This window comes from Neoarius graeffei, chromosome 12 (assembly GCF_027579695.1).
Source record: "Neoarius graeffei isolate fNeoGra1 chromosome 12, fNeoGra1.pri, whole genome shotgun sequence".
Taxonomy (NCBI): Eukaryota; Metazoa; Chordata; class Actinopteri; order Siluriformes; family Ariidae; genus Neoarius; species Neoarius graeffei.
In genome coordinates, this window is record NC_083580.1 from 30,640,707 (window position 1) to 30,665,105 (window position 24,399).

The 24,399-nt window shown below is 45.7% G+C and overlaps 1 protein-coding gene across 7 annotated transcripts in view; it reads left to right on the forward strand.

Annotated features, from left to right (window-relative positions):
- The window catches only part of tcf7 (transcription factor 7), a 346,414-nt gene that overhangs the window by 218,155 nt on the left and 103,860 nt on the right, over positions 1-24,399 (forward strand). For 6 of the 7 annotated variants that reach the window (XM_060935781.1, XM_060935779.1, XM_060935777.1 and 3 more), the window contains one exon: positions 3,405-3,512. In XM_060935781.1, the coding sequence (XP_060791764.1) occupies positions 3,405-3,512 (108 nt within the window). Of the gene's footprint in view, positions 1-3,404; positions 3,513-18,426; positions 18,533-24,399 lie in introns of those variants that run through there. The other variant, XM_060935782.1, reaches the window with a different exon arrangement.

Below are 24,399 nucleotides of genomic sequence, written 5' to 3' on the forward strand. Positions count from 1 at the left end.
GCCCAGGTCCAGTCCTGAGTTCATGCCCATGCTGTTGCCAGTGTCTATGTCCATGCTCACACCCAGGTCCAGGCGTGAGTTCATGCCCATGCTGATGCCTGAGTTCATGCCCATGTTCGAGTCCATGCCCATTCTGACACCAGAATCCATGCTCATGCTTATGCCCAGGTCCACATCTGAGTTCATGCCAATGCCTGAGTCCATGCCCATTTTCAAGTCCATGCCCATGCTCAAACCCATGTCACTGGCTGAACCCATGTCTATACCTGAACCAAAAGCTATGCCTGTGCCTGAGCTCACGTCCATGCCCAAGTTCAAGCCCATGTCTGTGCCAGAATCCATGCTCATGTTTATGCCTGCACCCCTGATTATCCTCATCCCCATGTCCAAGCCTGAAGCAAAGCCTCCACCTGTGTCTACACTCCTGTTCATGGCCTGACTGGAACCCAGGCCTCTGCTTATGTCCAGGTTCCAGTGTCATGTCCTACCTGAGCCAAAGCAGAGCTCCAAGGGGACTTTGTCCAGTGCCCGGTCCTCTTCTCCAGGGCCAGCCAAGGAGGTTTTTAGCTCCTGGAGGGAGTTCTTGGGGGGTCCTATCATGTCCACTTGCTTTGAACTGTTACTCTTGTCCATGCACATTTGTGTGCTGCGCATACATATCACATGCACCTGTCTTGGATTAGATTGCAATCAGCAGGCACTTATAAGGATGGCAATAACTAAAGGACTTTGTGAAATATATGCATTGTACCCTGTGTGTCATGTTGCCTAGCCCTGTGTTTACTCTGGCTCTTGACCTTGTTCTGTTTATTTTGATTCTGCCTTTTATGTTGTCTCTAATGTTCTGTTCATACTTCTAATGACCCTTGCCTGTTTCCTGACTCTGCTTTTTCCTTATGCTTTTGTGTTGTTTGTCTGTGTGTCAATAAACCTTCCTGCAGTTACATTCATCTTCAGCCACCTTTACTGACAGATGCCAGCAATACAGTTCAAGAAAGTTGGGACAGGGGAACGTTTATCACTGTGTTGCTTCATCTGTACTCTTAACAACACTATGTAAATATTTGGGAACTGAGAATACCAATTGTTATAGTTTTGAAAGTGAAATGGTGTCCAATTCTTTCCTGAAATACAATTTCAGTTGCTCAGTAGTTCAGAGCCTCCTTTGTCATATTTTGTGCTTCATAATGCACCAAATGTTTTCAAATGGAGAGAGGTCTTTACTGCAAACAGGCCAGATTAGCATCCACATTCTCTTACTACTGAGACATGCAGTTTTAATGCATGTAGAATGTGGTTTGGCATTGTCTTGCTGCAATAAGCAAGGCCTTCCCTGAAAAACATGTCATCTGGATGACAGCATGTTACTCCAAAATCTGTATATATTTGTAGCAAGAGTTCTAAGTGGGTGGAGCACAGAAGCACAGCAGGCCAGAACTGAGTTCTCAAAAACTTTTTTATTTAGCTTTTCAGCTTTTATATTCACTCTCTCATACACACACGCACACAAGCATCCAAGTTGGGGGAGAGCTCCCTTCCTCTGCTCTCCCTCTCCTTTATAGGGCACGGTCACTAGGGAAGACGCACAAACACAGGTTAATTCCCATCAGGTGTAGTGATTCTGCCACTTACCTTCCCTAACTCCGCCCTCCATTCACAGACTGACACTTGACCACGCCCCCGCTGCCACAATATCGTTCAGCATGAATTTTGCCTTCCCAGATGTGCAAGCTCCCCATGCCATATGCACTAATGGACCCCCATACCATCACAGATGCTAGCTTTTGAACTGTGCATTGATAACAAGCCAGATGGTACCTCTCTTCTTTAGCTCAGAGGACATGTCCATGCTTTCCAAAAAGAATTTCACATTTCAATTCGTCATTCTACAGGACAGTTTTCCACTTCACCTCATTCCATAGTAAATGAGCTTGATCCCAGAGACAATGGTCATGTTTCTAGATATTGTTTATATATAGTTTTATCTGGCATTTGTGGATGCAGTGATGAACTGTGTTCACAGACAGTGGTTTTCAGAAAATTTTGGTTTTTGGCCTTGTCCTTTGTACACAGCGACTTCTCCAGATTCTCTCAGTGTTTTAATGATAATATGTACTGTAGATGATATGATCCCCAAAATCTTTGCAATCTTACATTGAGGAACATTATTCTTAAATTGTTGTACTATTATTGTCCTCACCATTTTTCACCTAGTGGTGAACCCCTCCCCAGTTTTACTTCTAAGAAACTCAGCCTCTCTGGGATACTCTGGGATGTACATGTTACTGACCTGTTGCAAGTTAACCTTAGTTTTTTGTTACATTTCACAACCTTTCCAGTCTTTTGCTGCCCCATCCCAATATTTTTGAAACATGTTGTGGGGACTAAATTCAAAATGAGTACAGGTAGTCGTCGACTTACGACCGATGCAACTTACGACCGATCGACTTTACAACCGTCTGGTTATGACTGGCAAGTGTTTCCCAGCTGAGCTAGCTGAGTGTACGACAGTTTCCGCCCTAGCTCCCGGCAGCACCTCTCACCGCGTACAACAGTTTCCGCCCCAGCTCCAGGCACATGCGCAGTCTCTCTTGCGCTCCCTCGCGCACTCCGTCATACAGTTTCCGCCCCAGCTCCAGGCACATGTGCAGTCTCTCTCATGCTCCCTCGCGCACTCTGTCATACAGTTTGCCCCAGCTCCTGGTTATGAAATGAGCAAATGCTCCCGCCAGCCCGAGTGCTGCAACAGCTGATGATGACGTAAATGACCCACAGCCAAGCACCAGTGATGCCAGCGGTCACTAAATTTTGTATTTTGCTGTGTTTTACATTTGTATTTTGGTATGTTTCAAACTAAAATGTTTTCTATTTTTCACACCTGTATTTCATATTTTTTGTTTTGCACATATGAAACGAATTGTACTGTATGCATTGTAGTATGCAGTGTTTGACTTAAACCAAATAATGAGCCAAGGTAATGAAATAAGAAAATGTTGATAAAATAAGACTTTAAGATGATTACAATATCATTACACATCACAATATACTTGCATTCATTTAGCATAGGCCGACTTACGACCAGATTAGTTTACGACCGGTCAGTCATAACCAAACACAGTCATAAGTTGACGACTACCTGTATATATTAAAAAAAAAAAAAAGATTTCTCAGTTTCAACAATTGATACATTGTCCTTATGTTATTTTCTCTGAAATATAGGGTTTCCATGATTTGCGAATCATAACATTGTTTATTATTTATTACATTATTTATTATTTACATTTTACACAACGGCCCACCCTTTTTGGAAATGGGGTTGTATACTCTTTCCCCCCCCCCTTAAGGTTTATAACTGAAAGCAAATAAATTGTGTGTTTTACACATGTTTTACATGTGTTTTACAGTGGCATGCTCTGACACGTGAGGAACAGGCTAAGTACTATGAGCTTGCCAGGAAAGAGCGGCAGCTTCATATGCAACTCTACCCCAGCTGGTCTGCCCGAGACAACTATGTGAGTGCTCTTAGATATATACAGATACACCCAGACATAGGCAGATGGATAGACAAACACATTGCCAAGAATATCTACAAAAGCAGTGGTCCATTCCATTCAAAGCTATATGCAGTGCCAAAATCTATCTTATCTTTCATGTCCTTATAATGCTCAACACAGCAGTCTCAGTCTCTGTTAAATTCTGAACACCTATCAAATTAGATTTGAGTGGTTATTAAGAATAACTAAAAGATATTTAATTCTATAATTGTAAAATAACACTGAATTGGTAAATTACAACTGAAGCATTTGAGTCAAGTCAATTTAATTTGTATAGCACTTCTAATAACAAATATTTTTGCAAAGCAGCTTTACACACACACACACACACACACACATATATATATATATATATATATATATATATATATATATATATATATATATAATTCCAGATATAAATTTTAAACATATTTATACATTTTCCCGAATGAGCAAGCCTGAGGCAATGATGGCAATGGAGGTAAAACTTCCCAAGATGACATGAGGAAGAAAACTTGACAGGAAACAGACTCAAAAGGGAGCCCATCCTCATTTGAGTGACAACAGACAGTGTGATTATAAATAACTTACTTCTATAACTTTGTCTTATATGGTCAAATAGTGTAATTGTGTAAGCAGGAAAGTCATTATAGACTTTACATGAAGTCTATTTTGTTGAGGTTAACTGTTTTCTGATTTAGACTTGAGTACAAACTGTTCATGGCAACTGCAGTTCTAAAGTTATCAGGCAATTTTAGTCCTAAGCCATAGTAGCAAAACTGTTTATATTAATTGTGTAAAGCCATCTTCTAAGTGTATCTTTAAGCTGTCCATATGGGGCCATCCTCCACAGGAGTGAAGTGATGGGAACTCAAGCCAGAAGTAGGGCATCAGAATGGATCAGGCAGGTCCAGAGAGGAGGAGAGATCAGCATCACTGTTATATCAGGAGCGGTATCTGTTGCTTAGAGAGAGAGAGAGAGAGAGAGAGAGAGAGATTGTTCAGCATGCTCATTGTCACATAATGGTTAAGAACAGTGTACAATCTGCACTGAATGTAAGCAGGGACTCCAGCAAGACCGACTATGATAGCAAGAGAGAGCCAGAAGGTAACAGACATGAGGGTGTCATGGGACATAAAGTAGCCAGCCACTCCACCATTAACAAACCTAAGTGAAGAATGCGGGGGGGTGACAGCATCCAAACATCCCAGTTTACCAAAACCCTCTATGCCTAAGAACCCTCCAGATCTGTTCCTTTACCTGATTAAAAGCTATTAACAAAAAGCTTGACTAAACAAATATGTTTTCAAGCTAGACTTAAACACTGAGAATGTGTCCGAGTCCCAAGTCTCAGACTGTGACTGAGATGGTGTCTGAGTTACTATTTGGAAGGCTGTTCCATAACTGTGGGGCTTTGCAAGAGAAGGCTGTGCCCCCTGCTGTAGCCTTCACTATTTGAAGTACCAACAAATAACCTGCACCTTTTGAACTAAGTAGGCATGGTGGGTCATAAAATACCAGAAGTTCGCTCAGGTACTGTGGTGCAAGACCATTCAGTGTTTTATAGCTGAATAGTAGCATCTTATCAATGCAAAATTTGATTGGGAGCCAGTGCAGTGTGGATAAGATAGGGATGATGTGGTAAGATATTCTGGTTTTAGTAAGGACTCTCACTGCTGCATTCTGGACTAACTGGAGCTTGTTTGTGCACCTACTAGAATTACTAGAACATCCAGACAGTAAGACATCACAATAATCCAACCTTGAGGTAACAAAAGTATAAACTAATTTTTCTGCATCATGTAGTGACATGTTTCTTATCTTAGCAATATTTCTGAGATAAAAGAAGGCTATCCTAGTAATATTATCTATATGAGCTTCCATTGAAAGACTGGAGTCAATAATCACACCAAAGTCAGTCTTCTGCTGTTGCACGTGATTAAATGGAAAGGCCATCTAGAGTTAGTATGTAATCTAACATTGTTGGGGGGGCCAGTTGAACGGGTCGGAGGAATGGGGGTCTTTCATTAATAATATTATTATTAGTGTTGTTGTTAATAACACTAATAATTATTATTATAATTATTATAATTGTTATTAATAACTGCTCAGACGGCGGCATGGTGGTGTAGTGGTTAGTGCTGTCGCCTCACAGCAAGAAGGTCCGGGTTCGAGCCCCGTGGCAGGCAAGGGCCTTTCTGTGCGGAGTTTGCATGTTCTCCCCATGTCCGCGTGGGTTTCCTCCGGGTGCTCCGGTTTCCCCCCACAGTCCAAAGACATGCAGGTTAGGTTAACTGGTGACTCTAAATTGACCGTAGGTGTGAATGTGAGTGTGAATGGTTGTCTGTGTCTATGTGTCAGCCCTGTGATGACCTGGCGACTTGTCCAGGGTGTACCCCGCCTTTCGCCCGTAGTCAGCTGGGATAGGCTCCAGCTTGCCTGCGACCCTGTAGAAGGATAAAGCGGCTAGAGATAATGAGATGAGATGAACTGCTCAGACTTGCAGAAGAAAGGATGACACATGGCACTGACAATTCAACCAAATACAAAGTCTTTATTCAATTTCCATGTATTGAATAAGTGTACATGTGTGTGTGAGAGAGCAGAGAGAGAGAGAGAGAGATTATGACTGGTGTTGTTTATTGTAAGTGTCTGTTGCCTTTTTGGAGTCCATCATTTGTGTTGTTGGCTCCCACTTAAAAGAGTTTGGCTCAAGTCCAGCCATTTTCAGGGTCATGATAGAGGCCAATGACAAGAGACAAGCTGTTTCGGGTTGAGGTTTTGTTCAGACCGACCATTGAAAACACCCTCTTGGCATCAACATTTGAATGAGGAAGCACCAAAACCAAGGTTGCGATCTTTGATAGCCTCCCAAATTGGTTCAATTTTTTTCACCTTTGAAAAAGAAACCAAGGGCCTCTATTACTTAAATGTTTTCCTTTTATCTTAATAATGAGCAAGTCATGTTGTGTACAAAAAATTTCTTACTTTGTTCTTTTTTGAGGACATTCTTCACCAAAAACTCCTCAGCATCAAAGGATGTTGGGTTTTCCTTTGCTTTTTATAAGTTCTTTGTGCTTGTAATGTTCGAATTTGGCTATTATTGGAGGTGGCTTTTTATTGTCTTTGGAAGTGAGATGGTGGACTTGATGAAAGGTAATCCTGTTGACTGCCTCTGATGGGATTTTCAGGAATGATTGCATGAATTCTTTAACAGCTTTCTCCGGATCATCAGGTGTAGCTGTTGGTAGTGGGATTCCTGAAAAAATGAGGTTGTCACGCATGCTGCAACATTGGAGGTCTAGTATTTTTTCTTTCATGATTCTATTTTCGCAAGTGAGATGAGTTACCTGGTTGGATAAGTTTGAGACATTTCCTTTTAGTTCACTGTTTTCTAATAATGCCGCTTTTTCACTACAAACGCGGCTGAGCCGTGCCGTGCCGAGTCGAGCTGAGTCGGGCTGAGCGGGGCTGTTGGAGTTGCATTTCGACTACAACCGCGCTGAACCGTGCTGGCTGGAAGTGGGTGGACACATTGGGTGGAGTTAGCGAAAGTGGGTGGACGTCATGTGATGTCGTTAAGCAGCGCAAACAGTGACATCAGTGACAGTGGCGGAACAAGTCAGAGCCGGGCCGGGGGCGGGGCAAATGACCGGGCCCTTTATTAAAGCTTATCATAACATCATTTTAGGCTACAAAATGTCCGCAACTGCGGTGTTTACCAATTTCAACACTACCGGGTGCAACTATGTTATTTAGTACATCAAGTCCTTCAAACGAACATGTAACTCAGAAACAAAAAACATTAGGATACTGTACATGGCTCATAATAAAACATCAATAGCCTACTGCGCACATTATTTGAAGGGCATACGAATGAGCGCTCAGAGGTTGCAACGGTGACAGGAAGAGTCAGAAATAAAAGGAGGGCGGTGCAAACCTCACTGAATGCACTGTGTTTACCAATTTCAACACTACGGGGTGCAACTATGTTATTTTGTACATTAAGTCCTTCAAACGAACATGTAACTCAGAAACAAAAAAACATTAGGCGACATACTGTACATGGCTCATAATAAAACATCAATAGCCTACTGCGCGCATTATTTGAAGGGCATACGACGAGCCTTGCGCTCCGCGAACTCGTCCACGATGCTCTGTATGTCACTGATTCAGTGATCTTTTAAGCGGTAGTCTCACGACCCGAATAGTAAACAATAAACATGGAGGACATGGAGTCGTTAGTGTTGCTGGTCTTGGTGCTGTGGCTTGTTGTCACCGACAACGCCAACAGATACTGGCAAGAGCGTATAGATGAGGCGAGGCGCATAAGGCTTCAGAAATTCTCGTAATTCGTAATTATTATTCTTCCGGGTTTGCGGTGTTTACAGATCCCAGCGCGCTCGCGGGGCGTGTGTGGGCATGTGAGGACACTCCTCCTCACCAATCAGTGCACAGGGGAGTGTCTGCTCACGCCCCCAGCCTCAGTCGGCTCGCTTCAGCCCCACTCCAAAACGGTGCGAGTTTTAGGGGCTAAGCAGGGCTGAAGCGAGCTGAGTCGTGCTGGTTTTTGGTAGTCGAAACGCGAGCCGTGTCGGGCTGAAGTGAGCTGAAGCGAGCTGAAGTGAGCTGAAAAAGGGTAGTGGAAAAGGGCCATAAGAGTGTGTCGATCTGTGATTGAGAAAATGCGAGACTGGCTTTTAATTCCTTGATGTCCTCATGAAGATGTTCAAGTATATCAAGTTTGTTGTTTATGGATTCCAGTAAACTGACCTCGATGGATGTGACCTTGGCGGTAACGATAGTGGGGGGAGTCTCTGGAGCCTCGTCTGTCTCAGTTGACCAGTCACATGTTGGGCGTTTCTTGCTGGGTTCAGATGTCATAGTGTCCGGAATGAAAAAGTAGCCGTCGGAAAAGGTAAACAGATTGTCCAGTTCTTGTTGAGAGGTAATAACCAGTTTAAACAGAAGAAAAAGATTATTCCTGTAATCCTGTGTTTACAAACGGTATTCAGCGTGCCGCCATGTTGGCTCTCACCCAAAGTCTTGCGATAGTCTCAGTGTAACATCGCCCTCGAACTATCTATCCACCTTCCACCAAAACTTCTCAATCCGTGCCCTCATAGAAACATAGAAAACAAAGGAAAAGAACTGAAAGGCACATCATATGGATTAAACGACCAATTCTCACAAGAAATCCAGGAAAGAAGAAGAGCCTTCTTGCCTATAATGAAACAACTCAGGCAAGAAGGTAAACGTGCCACACTGTCTGTCGACAAGCTGTACGTCAATGGAACACTCTACCGTGACTGCAATATCACCACCTGGTTATAGCAAATCATACCCCATGCCAATATTTATCTTGACTGTAATTTTGTCACTCTTCCCTCCCCCTAACTTACTGTATTGACTCTGATGCATCGAACTCTGTCTCCACACCTTTTTCTCTTTCTAAGCCTCTCTCTCTTTTCCTTTTGTTTACTCCATCTCATTTTTTCTCTCAATGTTCAGTGTATTTCAATGTGTTGTGTCTTTATATGTCGGCTCGTATGTCCTGTCTATTTTTGTTCAATATGTCTAAAGGCTGAATTTAAATTGTGATCATGTTTTTAATACTAAACAGGAAATTATCATGTTGTCACCATTTCAGAACCAGATTTCTTCTACTTTATTTTGTATCTATCCCACCCCCTTTCTTGTACAACTCGTATATATGCTATGCTACATACCTATCCCTCTCCCTCTCTTCCCCCTCTTCTTTTTAAGCCATATACATGCTTGCTCACACCCTCACACACACACACAGCCCATCTTTTCATCACACATTTTCATACCTTTAAGATCAGAACATAGCATCACTTACATTGCTGACTTGGAACATCCGTGGGATTGGATCTCAGGCAAAGAGGATCAAAGTCTTAAATCATTTGGATAATTTAAAAGCTGACATATGCCTCTTACAAGAAACTCACCTCTCAGAATCAGATTACACCCGTATCAAATCAACACAATTCAGTCACTTGTTCTCAGCACATTACAACACAAAACAGAGGGGAGTTTGCATCTTGATTAACAAAAGAATCTCCTTCACTCATAACACCACTATCACAGACCCAGAAGGACATTTTATCATTATAAACATTTCAATTAACAACACCCCTGTTGCAACTGCTAATGTTTATGGCCCTAACACAGATGATCCAGTTTTCTTTCAGAACCTTTTTGTTTCCATCTCAACTTTATCTGACTGTCCCATCATAATTGCAGGCGACTTCAATACAGTTTTAGACCCCACAATAGATAGATCTGATCATTCAAAAAACAAACGAATTTGGCAATCCACAAAAACAATAAAACAGTTCATGAGAGATTTTGGCCTTGTTGATAGTTGGCGGCTTCAGCACCCAGACTCTAAAGACTACTATTTTTTTCTCACCAGTCCACCACTCTTATTCCCGCATTGACTATTTTCTCACTAGCAATTCTATCATGCCAAATATCTCTGATTCAACAATTCATCCCATAGTCATTAGTGATCATGCCCCTGTAACAATCAAATGGAACAGAACCCCCCCACAGAAATATAGTAATAGATGGCGCTTCAATATTTCCCCCTTGCAAGACCCCAAATTTAACAGTTTTATTAGGAAAGAGTGGGCATACTTTCTAGAAATGAATGATTCCTCTGGATCATCTCCTTCCCTTCTGTGGGAAACAGGAAAGGCAGTGCTTAGAGGAAGAATAATCTCATTTTCAGTATACAAAAAAAGAAAGAAAAAGAACAGGAAGTAGAACTAAATAACAAAATTAAACAATTGGAAGAGATTGACGCAAGTAACCCAACAGAAGAAACGCAGATTGAACTAAGGAAATGTAAATTCAAAATCAATGAAATACTTAATAAACAAACTCAATTTATGATCCATCGTTTAAGGCAAGAAAATTTCCACTATAGCAATAAATCAGGTAAATACTTAGCAAATCAAATCAGATGGAACATAGAAAAAGCAACAATCCCAGTCATAAAGAACTCAGCAGGGAAGCTAACCAGCTTACCTGAAGAAATAAGTCAGGTTTTCTACAATTTTTACAATAAACTATACTCTTCAGAAATAAACCCCAACCAGAACGCCATTGACTCATTTCTTAACAGTATCAACTTACCACAACTTAATGAAAACCAAACAAATAAACTAGAGTCACCTATAACTCAACAAGAACTGTTCGAGGCTCTTAAACGTATGCCTAATAACAAAGCACCAGGTCCAGATGGCTTCCCTGCTGAGTTCTACAAACAATTTTGGTCCATTTTGGCTCCACTTTTTTATCAGGATGATCAATGAATCAAATCAAAACAAAAGCAAAAAAAGACTTCCAGCTAGTATCACCACAGTTTCAATTTCACTTCTCCTTAAGCCCAATAAGGATCCAACAATGCCATCCAGCTACTGGCCAATCTCCCTACTCGATGCTGACAATAAAATAATCACCAAAATGTTAGCGCACAGATTAGAAGAGGTCTCCCCACCCAGATCAGACTGGCTTCATTAAAGGCAGAATTTCTTCCTCCAACACCCGCAGATTGTTTAACATAATGTATCACTCCTCAACTTTACAAGAAAAACCCATTATAGCAACTCTTGATGCGGAAAAAGCTTTTGATAGGGTCAACTGGAATTTCCTGTTTTCCACATTAGGGCGGTTTGGTTTCGGGGAATCATTCATTAATTGGATTAAGATTCTCTACACTTCACCCTCAGCCACAGTGATCACCAATGGACTAACATCACACAGTTTCACTCTGCACCAGGGAACTAGACAGGGATGCCCACTCTCCCCTTTATTATTTACCATTTTCATTGAACCTCTAGCTGCTGCCATACGTCAGAACCCCCACATTAAGGGAGTTCAGACTCTAAATATGCATCATAAAATCAGCCTCGGGCGGCACGGTGGTGTAGTGGTTAGCGCTGTCGCCTCACAGCAAGAAGGTCCTGGGTTCGAGCCCCGGGGCCGGCGAGGGCCTTTCTGTGTGGAGTTTGCATGTTCTCCCCGTGTCCGCGTGGGTTTCCTCCGGGTGCTCCGGTTTCCCCCACAGTCCAAAGACATGCAGGTTAGGTTAACTGGTGACTCTAAATTGACCGTAGGTGTGAATGTGAGTGTGAATGGTTGTCTGTGTCTATGTGTCAGCCCTGTGATGACCTGGCGACTTGTCCAGGGTGTACCCCGCCTTTCGCCCGTAGTCAGCTGGGATAGGCTCCAGCTTGCCTGCGACCCTGTAGAAGGATAAAGCGGCTAGAGATAATGAGATGAGAGATGAGAAAATCAGCCTCTATGCCGACAACATCCTACTTTTTCTTCAAGACCCCACAGTATCAGTAAAAGAAACCATTAAACTTATTGACACATTCTCTGATATTTCTGAATACTCAATCAATTTGAATAAGTCTGCAATTCTTCCATCACACTCCAACAGCTGGGATGTGACAGCCCATTCATCACCTATCCTGCTATGTACTAATTATATTACATATTTAGGGATAAAGGTTTCCCCCAGGCTGTCAGATTTATTTAGTCTAAATTTTACCCCCCTGCTCAATTCAATAGATGATGATCTCCAGCGATGGATGAACCTTCCATTATCCATCATGGGCAGGATATCAGTCGTCAAAATGTCAATATTACCCAAAATAAATTATTTATTCTCAATGATTCCGACATAGCCCTCCCCTTCCTGGTTTAAATCACTAGACTCAACAATTATTAAATTCTACTGGAAAAATAAGACACCAAGAATCAAACTGACCACTCTACAAAAACCTAAAATACTCAGAGGACTAGAGGCTCCACACTTCCAACATTATGCCCTGGCCAACCAGCTTCATTACATATACAAATGGTTACATCCCACCCCCTCAGACAACACCTGGTTAGACATAGAACAAACCATTTGCAAGGATATTCAGATCTCAGACCTTCCTTTCTGTAGTCAGTCAGTTAAAAAACATCCATCCTTCAAAGCACTAACAATATCATCTAGTCTGACAGCTTGGTGGAAATTCTATCACATCACTGATTCACCTGTAACACCGTCAAATTGCACCCCGATTTGGAATAACCCCGATTTCACTGTCAACAAAAAAACACTCAATTTTCTCACATGGATAGGCAAAGGCATCACTCAACTCCATCACATTATTCAAGACAAAAATCTGGATTCATTCCCTTGTTTGGTCCAGAAGCACGGCATTGAGAGTAAACACTTTTTAGAATACCTACAAATTAAATAATCTATCCAAGTTAAAATTAATATCGAGACAGCGAACCTAGACATCCCCTCACCAATCATGGATTTGATCAACATTTCCTCCCCCCAAAAAATTCTTTCCAAAATATACAAAATTATATCTCGTTTAGAAAAAAACTTTAAGCCTACCATATCATAAATGGGAATCAGATATGTCCATTACTCCCGGTGCCAACTTCTGGACCCAAATCTGTAAAAACAGCTACCTCATGACAAAAAATAGCAATCTACAATTAATACAGTACAAGGTTCTTCACAGATTTCACTTCACTGCACAGAAACTATATAATATGGACTTTGACTCTGATTTGTGTTCTCACTGCATGCAAAATAACCCAGACACATACATTCATGCTGTCTGGCATTGCACTCCAATCAACAGGTTTTGGATAAGTGTCACAGAATCACTCTCTACCATTCTTGGCTGTCACATCCCAGCAACCCCTTCCCTATGTATACTTGGTGATACAACCGCAATCAATATAAGCACGACATGCAATAAAATACTGCTAGTAGCGCTGACTATCGCCAAGAAAACAATCCTCATGAACTGGAAATCAAGGAATACTGTACACATCACTCATTGCAGTGTAGGAAATGGGTGCCCGCCCCACCGCCCGTCACGGTCAGTTTGCAGCAAGGGCGGAATGAATTTATAAGTTGCCAGCCCCATGGGCGGTCCCTCTTTGAGGGGGTTAATCGTTCTCTCGATATTTCATCATATTGAAGGACTTTTCAAGACATTTTCACTAGATTCTGTTGGTTTGTTTACCGACGCAGGCGCGGCCATATTGTTTTCGCTTAGAAATGAAACGAGCGCTCTGATTGGCTGTTGCTTCGGAGGTTCAGCAAATCAGAGAGCTCGATACACACAGCTCAGTGAAATCCACCCCAAGTCTCCCCAAGTCACATCTATGTCTGTGACTTTGAAAACCAGCGAGCCAGCTAGCATACTACAGAGAGTGGGTTAGGGGTTGAAGGGTACATAGTGTGCAGGATAGATAACAAAGATAACAGCGCTAACACCACATTATTTTTTGTTAGATAGAAACTCAATCAAACATAGGTCACATATACATTTATATACATAAACACCAGTAATAAATCATAAAACTAAATTGAATATATGAAATTACATGCATGATACAACATTACATGCATTGCCTCTTTTACAATTTTTCGAAAATTATGCGATATTACAGCGGATTATAGTTGAAATTGGGGCAGACAACTTTTGAGCAGGGCAGGCAACTTTTCAGAGCCCCTGGGCCATCAACTAAAGGGGAGCTCAAAAGGAGTGAATCCTGTGGAAGCTTGGGGGGTCTCCGGCATTGCAAAAAGGACATAGGGGAGGAGTAGGTCCCAGTTTTGTCCATCTTTGTCCACCACCCTCCTCAGCATCTGCTTGAGCATCTGCTTGACTCGCTCGATGAGGCTGTGGGTTTGACGGTGGTAAACCAAGGTCTTCAGATGGTTGATCTACAACAGCTGATACAGCTCTGCCACAAGCTTGGAGATGAAAGCAGTCCCCTGGTCCTTGAGCAGGTCTTTGGGGATCCTGACCCAGCTGAACAGGAGCACCAGTTCTTTGTTAATGTTCTTGGAGGTGAGGGGAACAGGTTCTGGATAGTAGGTAGCATAATCAATGATCACAAGGATGTACTCATGGTTATAGGCAGACTTAGGAAGCAACCCTACAAGATCCATGCCCACCTGATTAAATGGGACCCCAATGATAGGCAGAGGAATCAACAGGACTGTAGTGGATTTGTAGGGGGAGGTTTGTTGGAATTGGGGACACCACTGGCTGAATTAGCTTACTTCAGCTGCCATCCCTGGCCAGTGGTCTCAGCTCTTCTTGAGGGTATTTTGGGATCTCAGATGGCTGTCTTGCAGGTAGGTGTGGGCCAGGTGCATGAGAGTGTTGACCTTGGACCTGGGGACACCGAGGAGGTTACAGGGCTCTCCCCATTACTAACATAGTACAGTAGACCCTTAGGTGCTAAAGAAGGCACCTTGCTTGAAACCTCTCATGTGAAAAGCTTCTTCAGTTCTGTCTGACTAGTGGGGAGTTTCAGGTGTTTATCCTCTAGTGGACCAAAAGCAAATCTAAGGCAAGTCATTGAGGTTACATGGGTCATTGACACTTTTAGTCATCCTGTAGGTGTTAGGGTCACTACCTGGAGGCCAGGTGTGAATGGTATTAGCACCCTAGAGGGCCATTAGGGTGATCTGTGGGTCATTGCCTCTCTCTGCCATCATGTAAGTCATTGAAGTCAGCTGAGTCTTGATGTAGATGTGTATTCAGTTTTCTGGGAAGTGTGCCAAGGACTGCATTGTAGGTGGCTGATAAGTGATGTCTCAGACCACCTCCTCTGTTCAGTGATGGTCGTTCCAGGTTGAGGAAGATTGCTTCTTTTTCTCCTCTTTTAAACCACCAGTCTTCTCTGGCTAGAATGTGTACATTGCAGTCCTGAAATTAGTGTCCTTTGTGATTGAGATGAAGATAGACTGCAGAGTCTTGGCCTGCGGAACTGGCTCTCCTTTGTTGAGCCATGCACTTGTGAAGTGGTTGTTTCATTTCCCCAATGTACAGGTCTGTGCATTCCTCACTGCACTGAATTGCATACACTACATTGTCCTGTTTGTGTCTGGGTATCTGCCTCAGGGTGTTATTGGGTCTGAAGTCTACAGGGATGTTGTGTTTGTAGAAGATCCTCTTGAGTTTCTCAAATAGCCCAGAAATGTAGGGAATGACAGTGTTCTTGCATTTGTTACTGTTTTCTTCCCTGTCCATTATGTTTCTTTTTCTGGTCTTGATGAAAGCCCAGTTGGGATACCCGCACTTCTGAAGTGCTTCCTTGATGTGTTTTTGCTCCTTCTCTTTTCCCTCTACCGTTGTAGGAATATTCTGAGCCCTGTGATGTAAGGTCCTAATGACCCCCAATTTGTATTCCAGTGGGTGGTGAGAGTCAAAGAGTAGGTGCTGGTCTGTGTGTGGGGGTTTCTGGTAGACCTTGATGCTAAGGCATCATTTGATGTGCATGCTGCAGTCCAAAAAGCCTAGGTTGTTTCCACTGATGTCCTCCTGAGTGAACTTGATGTTGATATCCACTGCACTGATGCACTCTATGAAGGCTTCTACTGCATGGTAGGTTGATTTTTACCTTCACAGACCTACAGTAGGCCCTTCTTTACTAGGAAGTAGGTCAGGGGTAGGTCGGAGCATGGGCCCTCATCATTGACCTGCAGCACCTAGCCCCAGCAGTGCTTCAGCCGGTCGTCCTCCTGAAGTTTTCTTCTCCTAAGGTCTGTTGGCTCTTCCCTGGGAGATGGTTGGGGTGTGGGTTCCTCAGGTGTCCTCCGGGTTGCCACAGGACAGTGGCAGGGTTCCCACTGAAATGGGATTCTTCCTTCTCCCCTTCCCATCTTGAGGGTGGCTAGTGTACACTCCAGGGCAGTGACCATGTCCTTGGGGGTTTGAGCCACCTTCATTCACACAGCTTGGTGCTCCTCCCCTGGAAGGTCCCTTAGGCAGTGGTCAAGGGCACCTCACTCCACAGTTGCTCAGGCTGGAGTCCCCTCCAAGCGATCCAGGAAGTTGGTCCATCTGTGTCCGGGAGTCCTGCCTCAGTTGGTAGCTCCAGCGGTGGAACCACTGAGCTCTCTATAAAATCTGGCTGCCATCTTACCACTCACATAGCATATATGGTTTATGTGTTAAACCATTGTATCCGATCAAATTTGCCCCAAGAAAAGTATCTCCTGACTTTTCCTTTCATTATCTCCTCTTATTTTCTCAACTTTACCCACATTCCTTACATATCTTTATAGTGCTCACTTTCACTGATTTTCCCTTTTCCAATCCAGTCTGATTTTTTTTAATGGCTCTTTTACTACTATAATTATTTTTATGGAGATTATTTCAGTTTTTTTCTCTTATACAGTGTATCTTTCATGTCTTTCTTCTTCTGATCTATCTATCTATCTATCTATCTATCTATCTATCTATCTATTTATCATACCAACACAAAGGCTGTACAATACTTCCTTTCTGTTTCGGACAGTCGTTGAAACAAGATTTTCTCATATTTGCCATTTTCACTTCATTCTCACATGTAACAGTATTTATTGGTCACATAATTCACTGTAATTTTAGACAATTCAATTTTGGTGCTTTTTCTTTTTAAGATCATTCAGTGTTTAGCAAACGGGGTAACCTTTAAAGCTAGATGGCCGTTCAATTTCATAAAATCGGTAAAACTTCGTTCCCTCTGAAATTTGGTCCTTGTGATATATGTTTATTTCTGTAATATCTCAAACAAAACAGGCCATTCTGTGGCTGGGAAGTTATTTAATTTGAGGGGATTCCCTAGCAAATAATATGCATGAAATTGTTCGCTTCAAGCAGACAGAGGAAGTCCGTGTGCGCATGCACAGGTTCACTTTCTTCTTATTTTGGGGTTTTTAGCAGCTGGCATCCACAGTGTTGCATTACTGCTATCTACAGGTTTACCTTGACCATGCACTGATGGTTACATTATTCTGTTGCTAAATAAACAGCTGATCACACCGAGGTGCTCACTGACTGCTGATATTTATTAGTTTGGGCCTGCGTTTCCTCTCCTTTGCAACGTCACGTCTTTTTTCTTCTTGATTTCCGTTACTGTAGTCGATCTTTCAGATTTCATTTGCACACTCACTACCTCCATTTTTTTCTCCTGTTTCAAATTTGTATCCCATCATGCCTTGCGTGAATGGGGAAAGCCCACCACGTGGTGCTTGACATAGTACATAGAATTGGGTCATGTTAGAACAGGAAAAAATAGCAGATAATTTAGGGCCACGTGGCCCTAAATTCTTTAATTGTACTCATCTCATTATCTCTAGCCACTTTATCCTGTTCTACAGGGTTGCAGGCAAGCTGGAGCCTATCCCAGCTGACTACGGGCGAAAGGCGGGGTACACCCTGGACAAGTCGCCAGGTCATCACAGGGCTGACACATAGACACAGACAACCATTCACACCTATGGTCAATTTAGAGTCACCAGTTAACCTAACCTGCATGTCTTTGGACTGTGGGGGAAACCGGAGCACCTGGAGAAAACCCACGCGGACACGGGGAGAACATGCAAACTCCGCACAGAAAGGCCCTCGCCGGCCACGGGGCTCAAACCCGGACCTTCTTGCTGTGAGGCAACAGCGCTAACCACTACACCACCATGCCGCCCCTTAATTGTTCTATTTTAAAAAATAAATAAATAAAATTGCAAGTCTGCGATTTTAATTCAGTAGCTTTCGGTCCACTAACCAAAAATAATTGGGTGTCAGGGAAAATTCTTTTTATGACCTACACTTGAAAAATCTGAAAGGCAGTTTACCTTTAATGTGGTAAACAAATGCAATGAGAAATACAACTTGGCAAACAATGTGACAAACAAATGCAACTTTTATCAGACTTATGAACGAGGTATGCATTGGAAAATGAAATTGCTCATGCTTATGCAGGATGAGTTTTGCAGATGCATTTATTCAGAAACTGCATTGTGCAGGATAAGACACCAATTCTCCATGTGTCCAGATCAAGACCACATCCAGGTGCAAACAACAAAGACGAGGAAGACATAATTCTCATCAGAAGATATGATCTTGAAGACCACAATACAAGGTTACCACATTTGCTAAACACTGCGTGGTCTTAAAAGAAATCAGCATCAAAATTTAATTGTTTGTGTCTAAAATGACAGTGAATTATGTGATCAATAAATACAGTTAAGATGTGAGAATGAAGTGAAAATGGCAAATAACATGAGAAAAAAAATCCTGTTTCGACAACTGTCTGTCAGGATGCAGGCACTTATGGATGTATGTACAGGGGAGAGCAGGGAACATAGACTGGCAAACAAATCCAAAACACTAGACGAAATTGACATCAAGGGACAGGCAGGGGTCGGTCGATCAGCGGACAGAGTAATAAGGGCTAGACTAAAGAGTAACGAGAAAGAGACAATAATGAAGGTTGAGAACATATATTTTTACTTGATAAGACATCTTGGAATAAGTTGGTTGCAATCTAGAACTAAGTTTAATAATCTCAGAATTGGTGTCTTGTATTCTTCTAATAGGAAATACTAGGTCATTTAAACTATTTTCAAGATATTTTCACTTGCTATCATTTTTTGCATTGTGACCAGTGGCAGGAGAAGTGTATGCCCATGTGATGAGTCTGCTCCTGAGATGATTAGGGATGTACAGGTGGCCCGGTGGGCATTTGACTGGAGGATTCTGTGGTTGCAAGTCCCTTATCTCCTTGTTGAGGTCCCAAGTGATCGCCTGGTTGAAGCATTCAGGTGTCAGGATGGGATGAGGTTCCTGGTCATGAAGAGATGGGCTGAAGATGCATGACAGGGCATCAGCCTTGGTGTTTTTGGTGCCAGGACGATAGGATATTGTGAAGTTGAAACAGGTGAAGAACAGTGCCCATCGGGCTTGCCGTGGGTTCAGTCTCTTTGCCTTCTTGAGATACTTGAGGTTTTTATGATCAGTAAAAATGACAAAGGGGTGTATGCCCCTGTGGTATTTTCCCTGTGGGTGGGTGGAGCACAGAGGACGGCAGGACAGAGATCAGGTGAAACAAGGCTTTTATTGCCACACTTTTCAGTCTAACAATCTCGGACGCACAGAGACACACACATATATCAGCGTCTCGTCCAGGGATGAGCTCCTTCTGCTCTCGCTCTCCCTCCTGATATAGGGCGCAGTCACTGGGAAGACACACAAACACAGGTTAATTGCTCTCAGGTGACGTGATTCTGCCACTTACCTTCCCTGACTCCGCCCTCCTGTCACAGACCGGTGCTTGACCACGCCCCCGCTGCCACATACCCCCACCGCCCGACTCAGGTCCCCCCTCCCCGACGGGAGAGGAAGTCTGCCATGACCATCTGCGCCCCCGGCCTGTGGACCACCTTGAAATTAAAGGGTTGGAGCACCAGATACCAACGGGTGATCCGCGCGTTGGCATCTTTCATGCGGTGGAGCCACTGGAGGGGCACGTGGTCCGAACAGAGGGTGAAAGGGCGCCCCAGCAGGTAGTACCGGAGGGCGAGAACCGCCCACTTGATGGCCAGACACTCTTTCTCTATGGTGCTGTAGCGCCCCTCACGCACCGACAGCTTCCTGCTGATATACAGGACAGGGCGGTCCTCCCCCTCCACCTCCTGGGACAAAACCGCCCCCAGCCCTCTGTCCGACGCATCGGTCTGCAACATAAAAGGGAGAGAAAAGTCAGGGGAGTATAGAAGTGGCCCCCCACACAGTGCAGCCTTTACCTCTGAGAAAGCCCGCTGGCACTGCTCCGTCCACTGGACCGGATCTGGTGCCCCCTTTTTAGTGAGATCAGTCAGCGGGCTGGTGACGTCCGAATAATTAGGTATAAACCTGCGATAATAGCCAGCCAGCCCCAGGAACTGTCTCACCCCCTTTTTGGTCTTGGGCCTCGGGCAGGCCGCAATTGCTGCCGTCTTATTAATTTGGGGACGCACCTGCCCGTTGCCCAAGTGGAAGCCCAGATACCGTACTTCCACCCGCCCAATCGCACACTTCTTTGGGTTGGCTGTGAGCCCCGCTCACCTCAGCGACCTAAGGACGGCCCTCAGATGTTCGAGGTGCCGCTGCCAGTCATTGCTATAGATGATTGTCATCTAAATACGCTGCCGCATACGTGGCGTGAGGGCGGAGGACTCTGTCCATCAGCCGCTGAAACGTCGCGGGCGCCCCAGACAGCCCAAACAGAAGGGTGACGAATTGGTGTAAACCAAACGGTGTGGAAAAGGCCATTTTTTCTCGGGATAGTGGAGTCAAGGGGATCTGCCAATATCCCTTCGTCAAATCCAGTGTCGAATAAAAGCGAGCAGTGCCGAGTCGATCGAGCAACTCATCAATACGAGGCATTGGGTACGCGTCGAATTTAGACACCACGTTGACTTTTCTATAGTCCACACAGAACCGGACCGACCCGTCGGCCTTGGGTACCAAGACCACCGGGCTGCTCCAGCCACTGTGGGACTCCTCGACGATGCCCATTTCGAGCATGGTCTGAAGTTCTTCCCGAACCACCTTTTTTTTGTGTTCGGGTAGCCTGTAAGGGCGGCTATGCACTACCACCCCCGGGGGCGTCTCTATGTGGTGCTCTATGAGGTTAGTGCGACCGGGCAGGGGCGAGAACACATCCGAAAACTCGGTCTGCAACTGGGCGACCTCCGTGAGTTGGGTCGTGGGAGAGGTGGTCTCCACAGGGGACTGGAGAGGTACGTGATGCCAATGTCCCTTTTTGAACCTCCGGCCCCAGCTCCGCCTTCTCCGGAACTACTGACACCAACGCCACGGGGACCTCCTCGTTCCAGAGTTTAAGCAGGTTGAGGTGGTAAATCTGTAGCGCCCCACCCCTGTCCGTTCGCCTCACCTCATAGTCGACATCCCCGACTCGCCGTGTGACCTCAAAGGGTCCTTGTCACTTGGTGATCAATTTGGAGCTCGACGTGGGCAACAGTACGAGTACCTTATCTCCCAGAGTGAACTCTCTAAGGCGCGTACCCTTGTTGTACAGGCGGGCTTGCCGTTCCTGGGCCTGCCGCAAATTCTCCTGAGTTAGGTGGGTGAGCGTGTGGAGTTTTGCGCGCAGGTCCATAACTTACTGAATTTCGTTCTTACTTTGTGAAGGTCCCTCCTCCCAATTTTCCCGCAGCACGTCCAGGATGCCGCGCGGCTTACGCCCATATAATAATTCGAACGGGGAGAACCCCGTGGAGGCTTGGGGGACCTCTCGCACTGAGAACAGCAAGGGTTCGAGCCACTTATCCCAATTACGTGCGTCCTCACTTACGAATTTCTTAATAATATTTTTGAGGGTGCGGTTGAATCGTTCTACTAAACCGTCCGTTTGTGGGTGATACACGCTGGTGCGGATCGGCTTAATCCCCAATAACCCATACAGTTCGCGCAGTGTTCGTGACATAAACGTAGTGCCTTGATCAGTCAGAATCTCTTTCGGGATTCCAACTCAGGAGATGACGCGGAAGAGTGCCTCTGCAATACTGCGTGCTGAGATATTGCGCAGAGGCACGGCTTCCGGGTATCGCGTTGCATAGTCCACCAGAACTAATATAAAGCGGTACCCTCGTGCTGACCGATCTAATGGCCCGACGAGATCCATCCCAATTCTCTCAAACGGGGTCTCGATTAACGGTAGAGGACCCAAAGGCACTTTTGGAATGGCCACTGGGTTTACTAACTGGCATTCGCGGCATGCCGTACACCACCTACGGACATCGCCGCGAATCCCCGGCCAATAGAATCGGGCCATTATTCGGGCGAGTGTCTTATCCTGCCCCAAGTGTCCAGCCATGGGATTAAAGTGAGCCGCCTGGAATACCAATTCCCGGCGGCTTTTCGGAATTAAAAGCTGCGTGACTCGCTCTTTAGTTTGAGTGTCCTGCGTCACTCGGTATAATCTATCCTTCATAATCGCGAAGTAGGGGAAGGACGGGGTGGCGTTCGGCTGGAGCGTTTGACCATCGATTACTCTCACTTGGTCAAACGCATGCCGCAGAGTCTCGTCTCGCGACTGCTCTAATGGGAAATCCGTGAGGGATTCCCCAATAGAGAGAGGAGGAGCCGGCGGCTCCTCACTCTGACGCGGAGATGACGTAGACGGCTCTGTGACAGCTGCTCCCGCCAAAGCGACACCGGGACCTCCCCCTGTCAAATGGCAGGACCCACTCTCTACTAGGCGTGTCATTAAACCCCGAAATCCCGGCCAATCAGTCCCCAAAATTAACGAGTGGGTAAGGCGAGGATTAACCGCCACCTCAACTATAAATTTTTCCCCTCTGAAAATAATGTGGACCGACACCAAAGGGTAGCTGTGAACATCCCCGTGCACACACACAACACCTTCACCCCTTGTGCTCCCCCCAATGCCTCGTTTCGAACCAGGCTTTGGCGAATTGAGGTCTGATTACGACCAGAATCCACCAACGCCTGATATGTAGCCCCTTGGATACTCACCGGTATGCGATACGCTCCGGCCCGATCGAGGGCGGCCTCTGGCGCGTCGGGGATCCGAACCACCGCGCCCACTTCCATTGCTGTGCACTGCTGTTGAAGGTGGCCCCCCCAGCGCCAGCAAACCGGCCCGGGCTTTCCCTCTGCACTGGTGATCTGGGGCTCACTCACCTGAGGTGGGGGAGAGACAGACACAGAAGGGAGAAACGGGAGGGCACCGCGGGTGCGGTGGGCCGGCTGGGGTGGTGCCGGCCCCCGCCTCCGCGGTGGGGGAATGGGGCGAGGACGGGACACAGAAGGAGAGAGAGAGAAAGAGAGAGATGAGGAGAGAAGAGACGATGCCATCTGCTGTCCTGCCACCGGGACAGCCGCCAGATGATCCTCCGCCAGCTCGACTGCCTGACCCAGCGACGCCGGGCGGTGGCACTGGACCCACTCTGCGGTTCCGGCTGGTAAGCGGCCGATGAACTGTTCCAGTACCACCTGGTCGACTACTTCCTCGGCGTCGCGATTGTTGGCCCTCAGCCACCGCCAGCAGGCGTCCCGGAGCTGCTGGCCGAACGCGAATGGCCGGCCGACTTCCTCCAGTCGCAGCGCGCGGAAGCGCTGGCATTGTTGCTCCGGTGTGCGCCCCACGCACTGGAGGACAGCCCGGCGGAGGTCCACGTAGGCCAGCCGGCGGTCAGCGGGGAGCTGTAGCGTGGCCAGCTGTGCCTCTCCTGTGAACAGGGGGAGGAGGCGCGCCGCGCGCTGCTCCATCGGCCACCCCGAGGCTTCGGCGACCTGTTCAAACAACATGATGAACGCCTCGGGGTCGTCCTACGGGCCCATCTTGGTGACAATGAGGGGAGACGGGCCCGCGGCCGGAGTGCTGGTGGACCCCGCTGACGCCAGGAGATGCCGGAACGCCTCGCGATCTTCCTGCTGGGCCAGCACCAGGGCTTCGAAGCGCCGCTCCTGCTCCTTTCGGAGCGTGACGAGCGCCTGGTGCTGGCTTTGCTGAGCCGTGGCGAGGGCGTGGACCAGATCGGCGAACGGGGAGGATTCCATGGGGCTGCTGGTTTGGTGCTCCACGATCCTGGGTTTCGGCACCACTGTGGTATTTTCCCTGTGGGTAGGTGGAGCACAGAGGACGGCAGGACAGAGATCAGGTGAAACAAGGCTTTTATTGCCACACTTTTCAGTCTAACAATCTCGGACGCACAGAGACACACATATATATCAACGTCTCGTCCAGGGATGAGCTCCTTCTGCTCTCGCTCTCCCTCCTGATATAGGGCGCAGTCACTGGGAAGACACACAAACACAGGTTAATTGCTCTCAGGTGACATGATTCTGCCACTTACCTTCCCTGACTCCGCCCTCCTGTCACAGACCGGCGCTTGACCACGCCCCCGCTGCCACAGCCCCCCTCCAACCAGTGCCTTCGTTCCTCTAAGGTGAGCTTGATTGCCAGTAGCTCTTGGTTCTGATGTCATAGTTTCTCTCT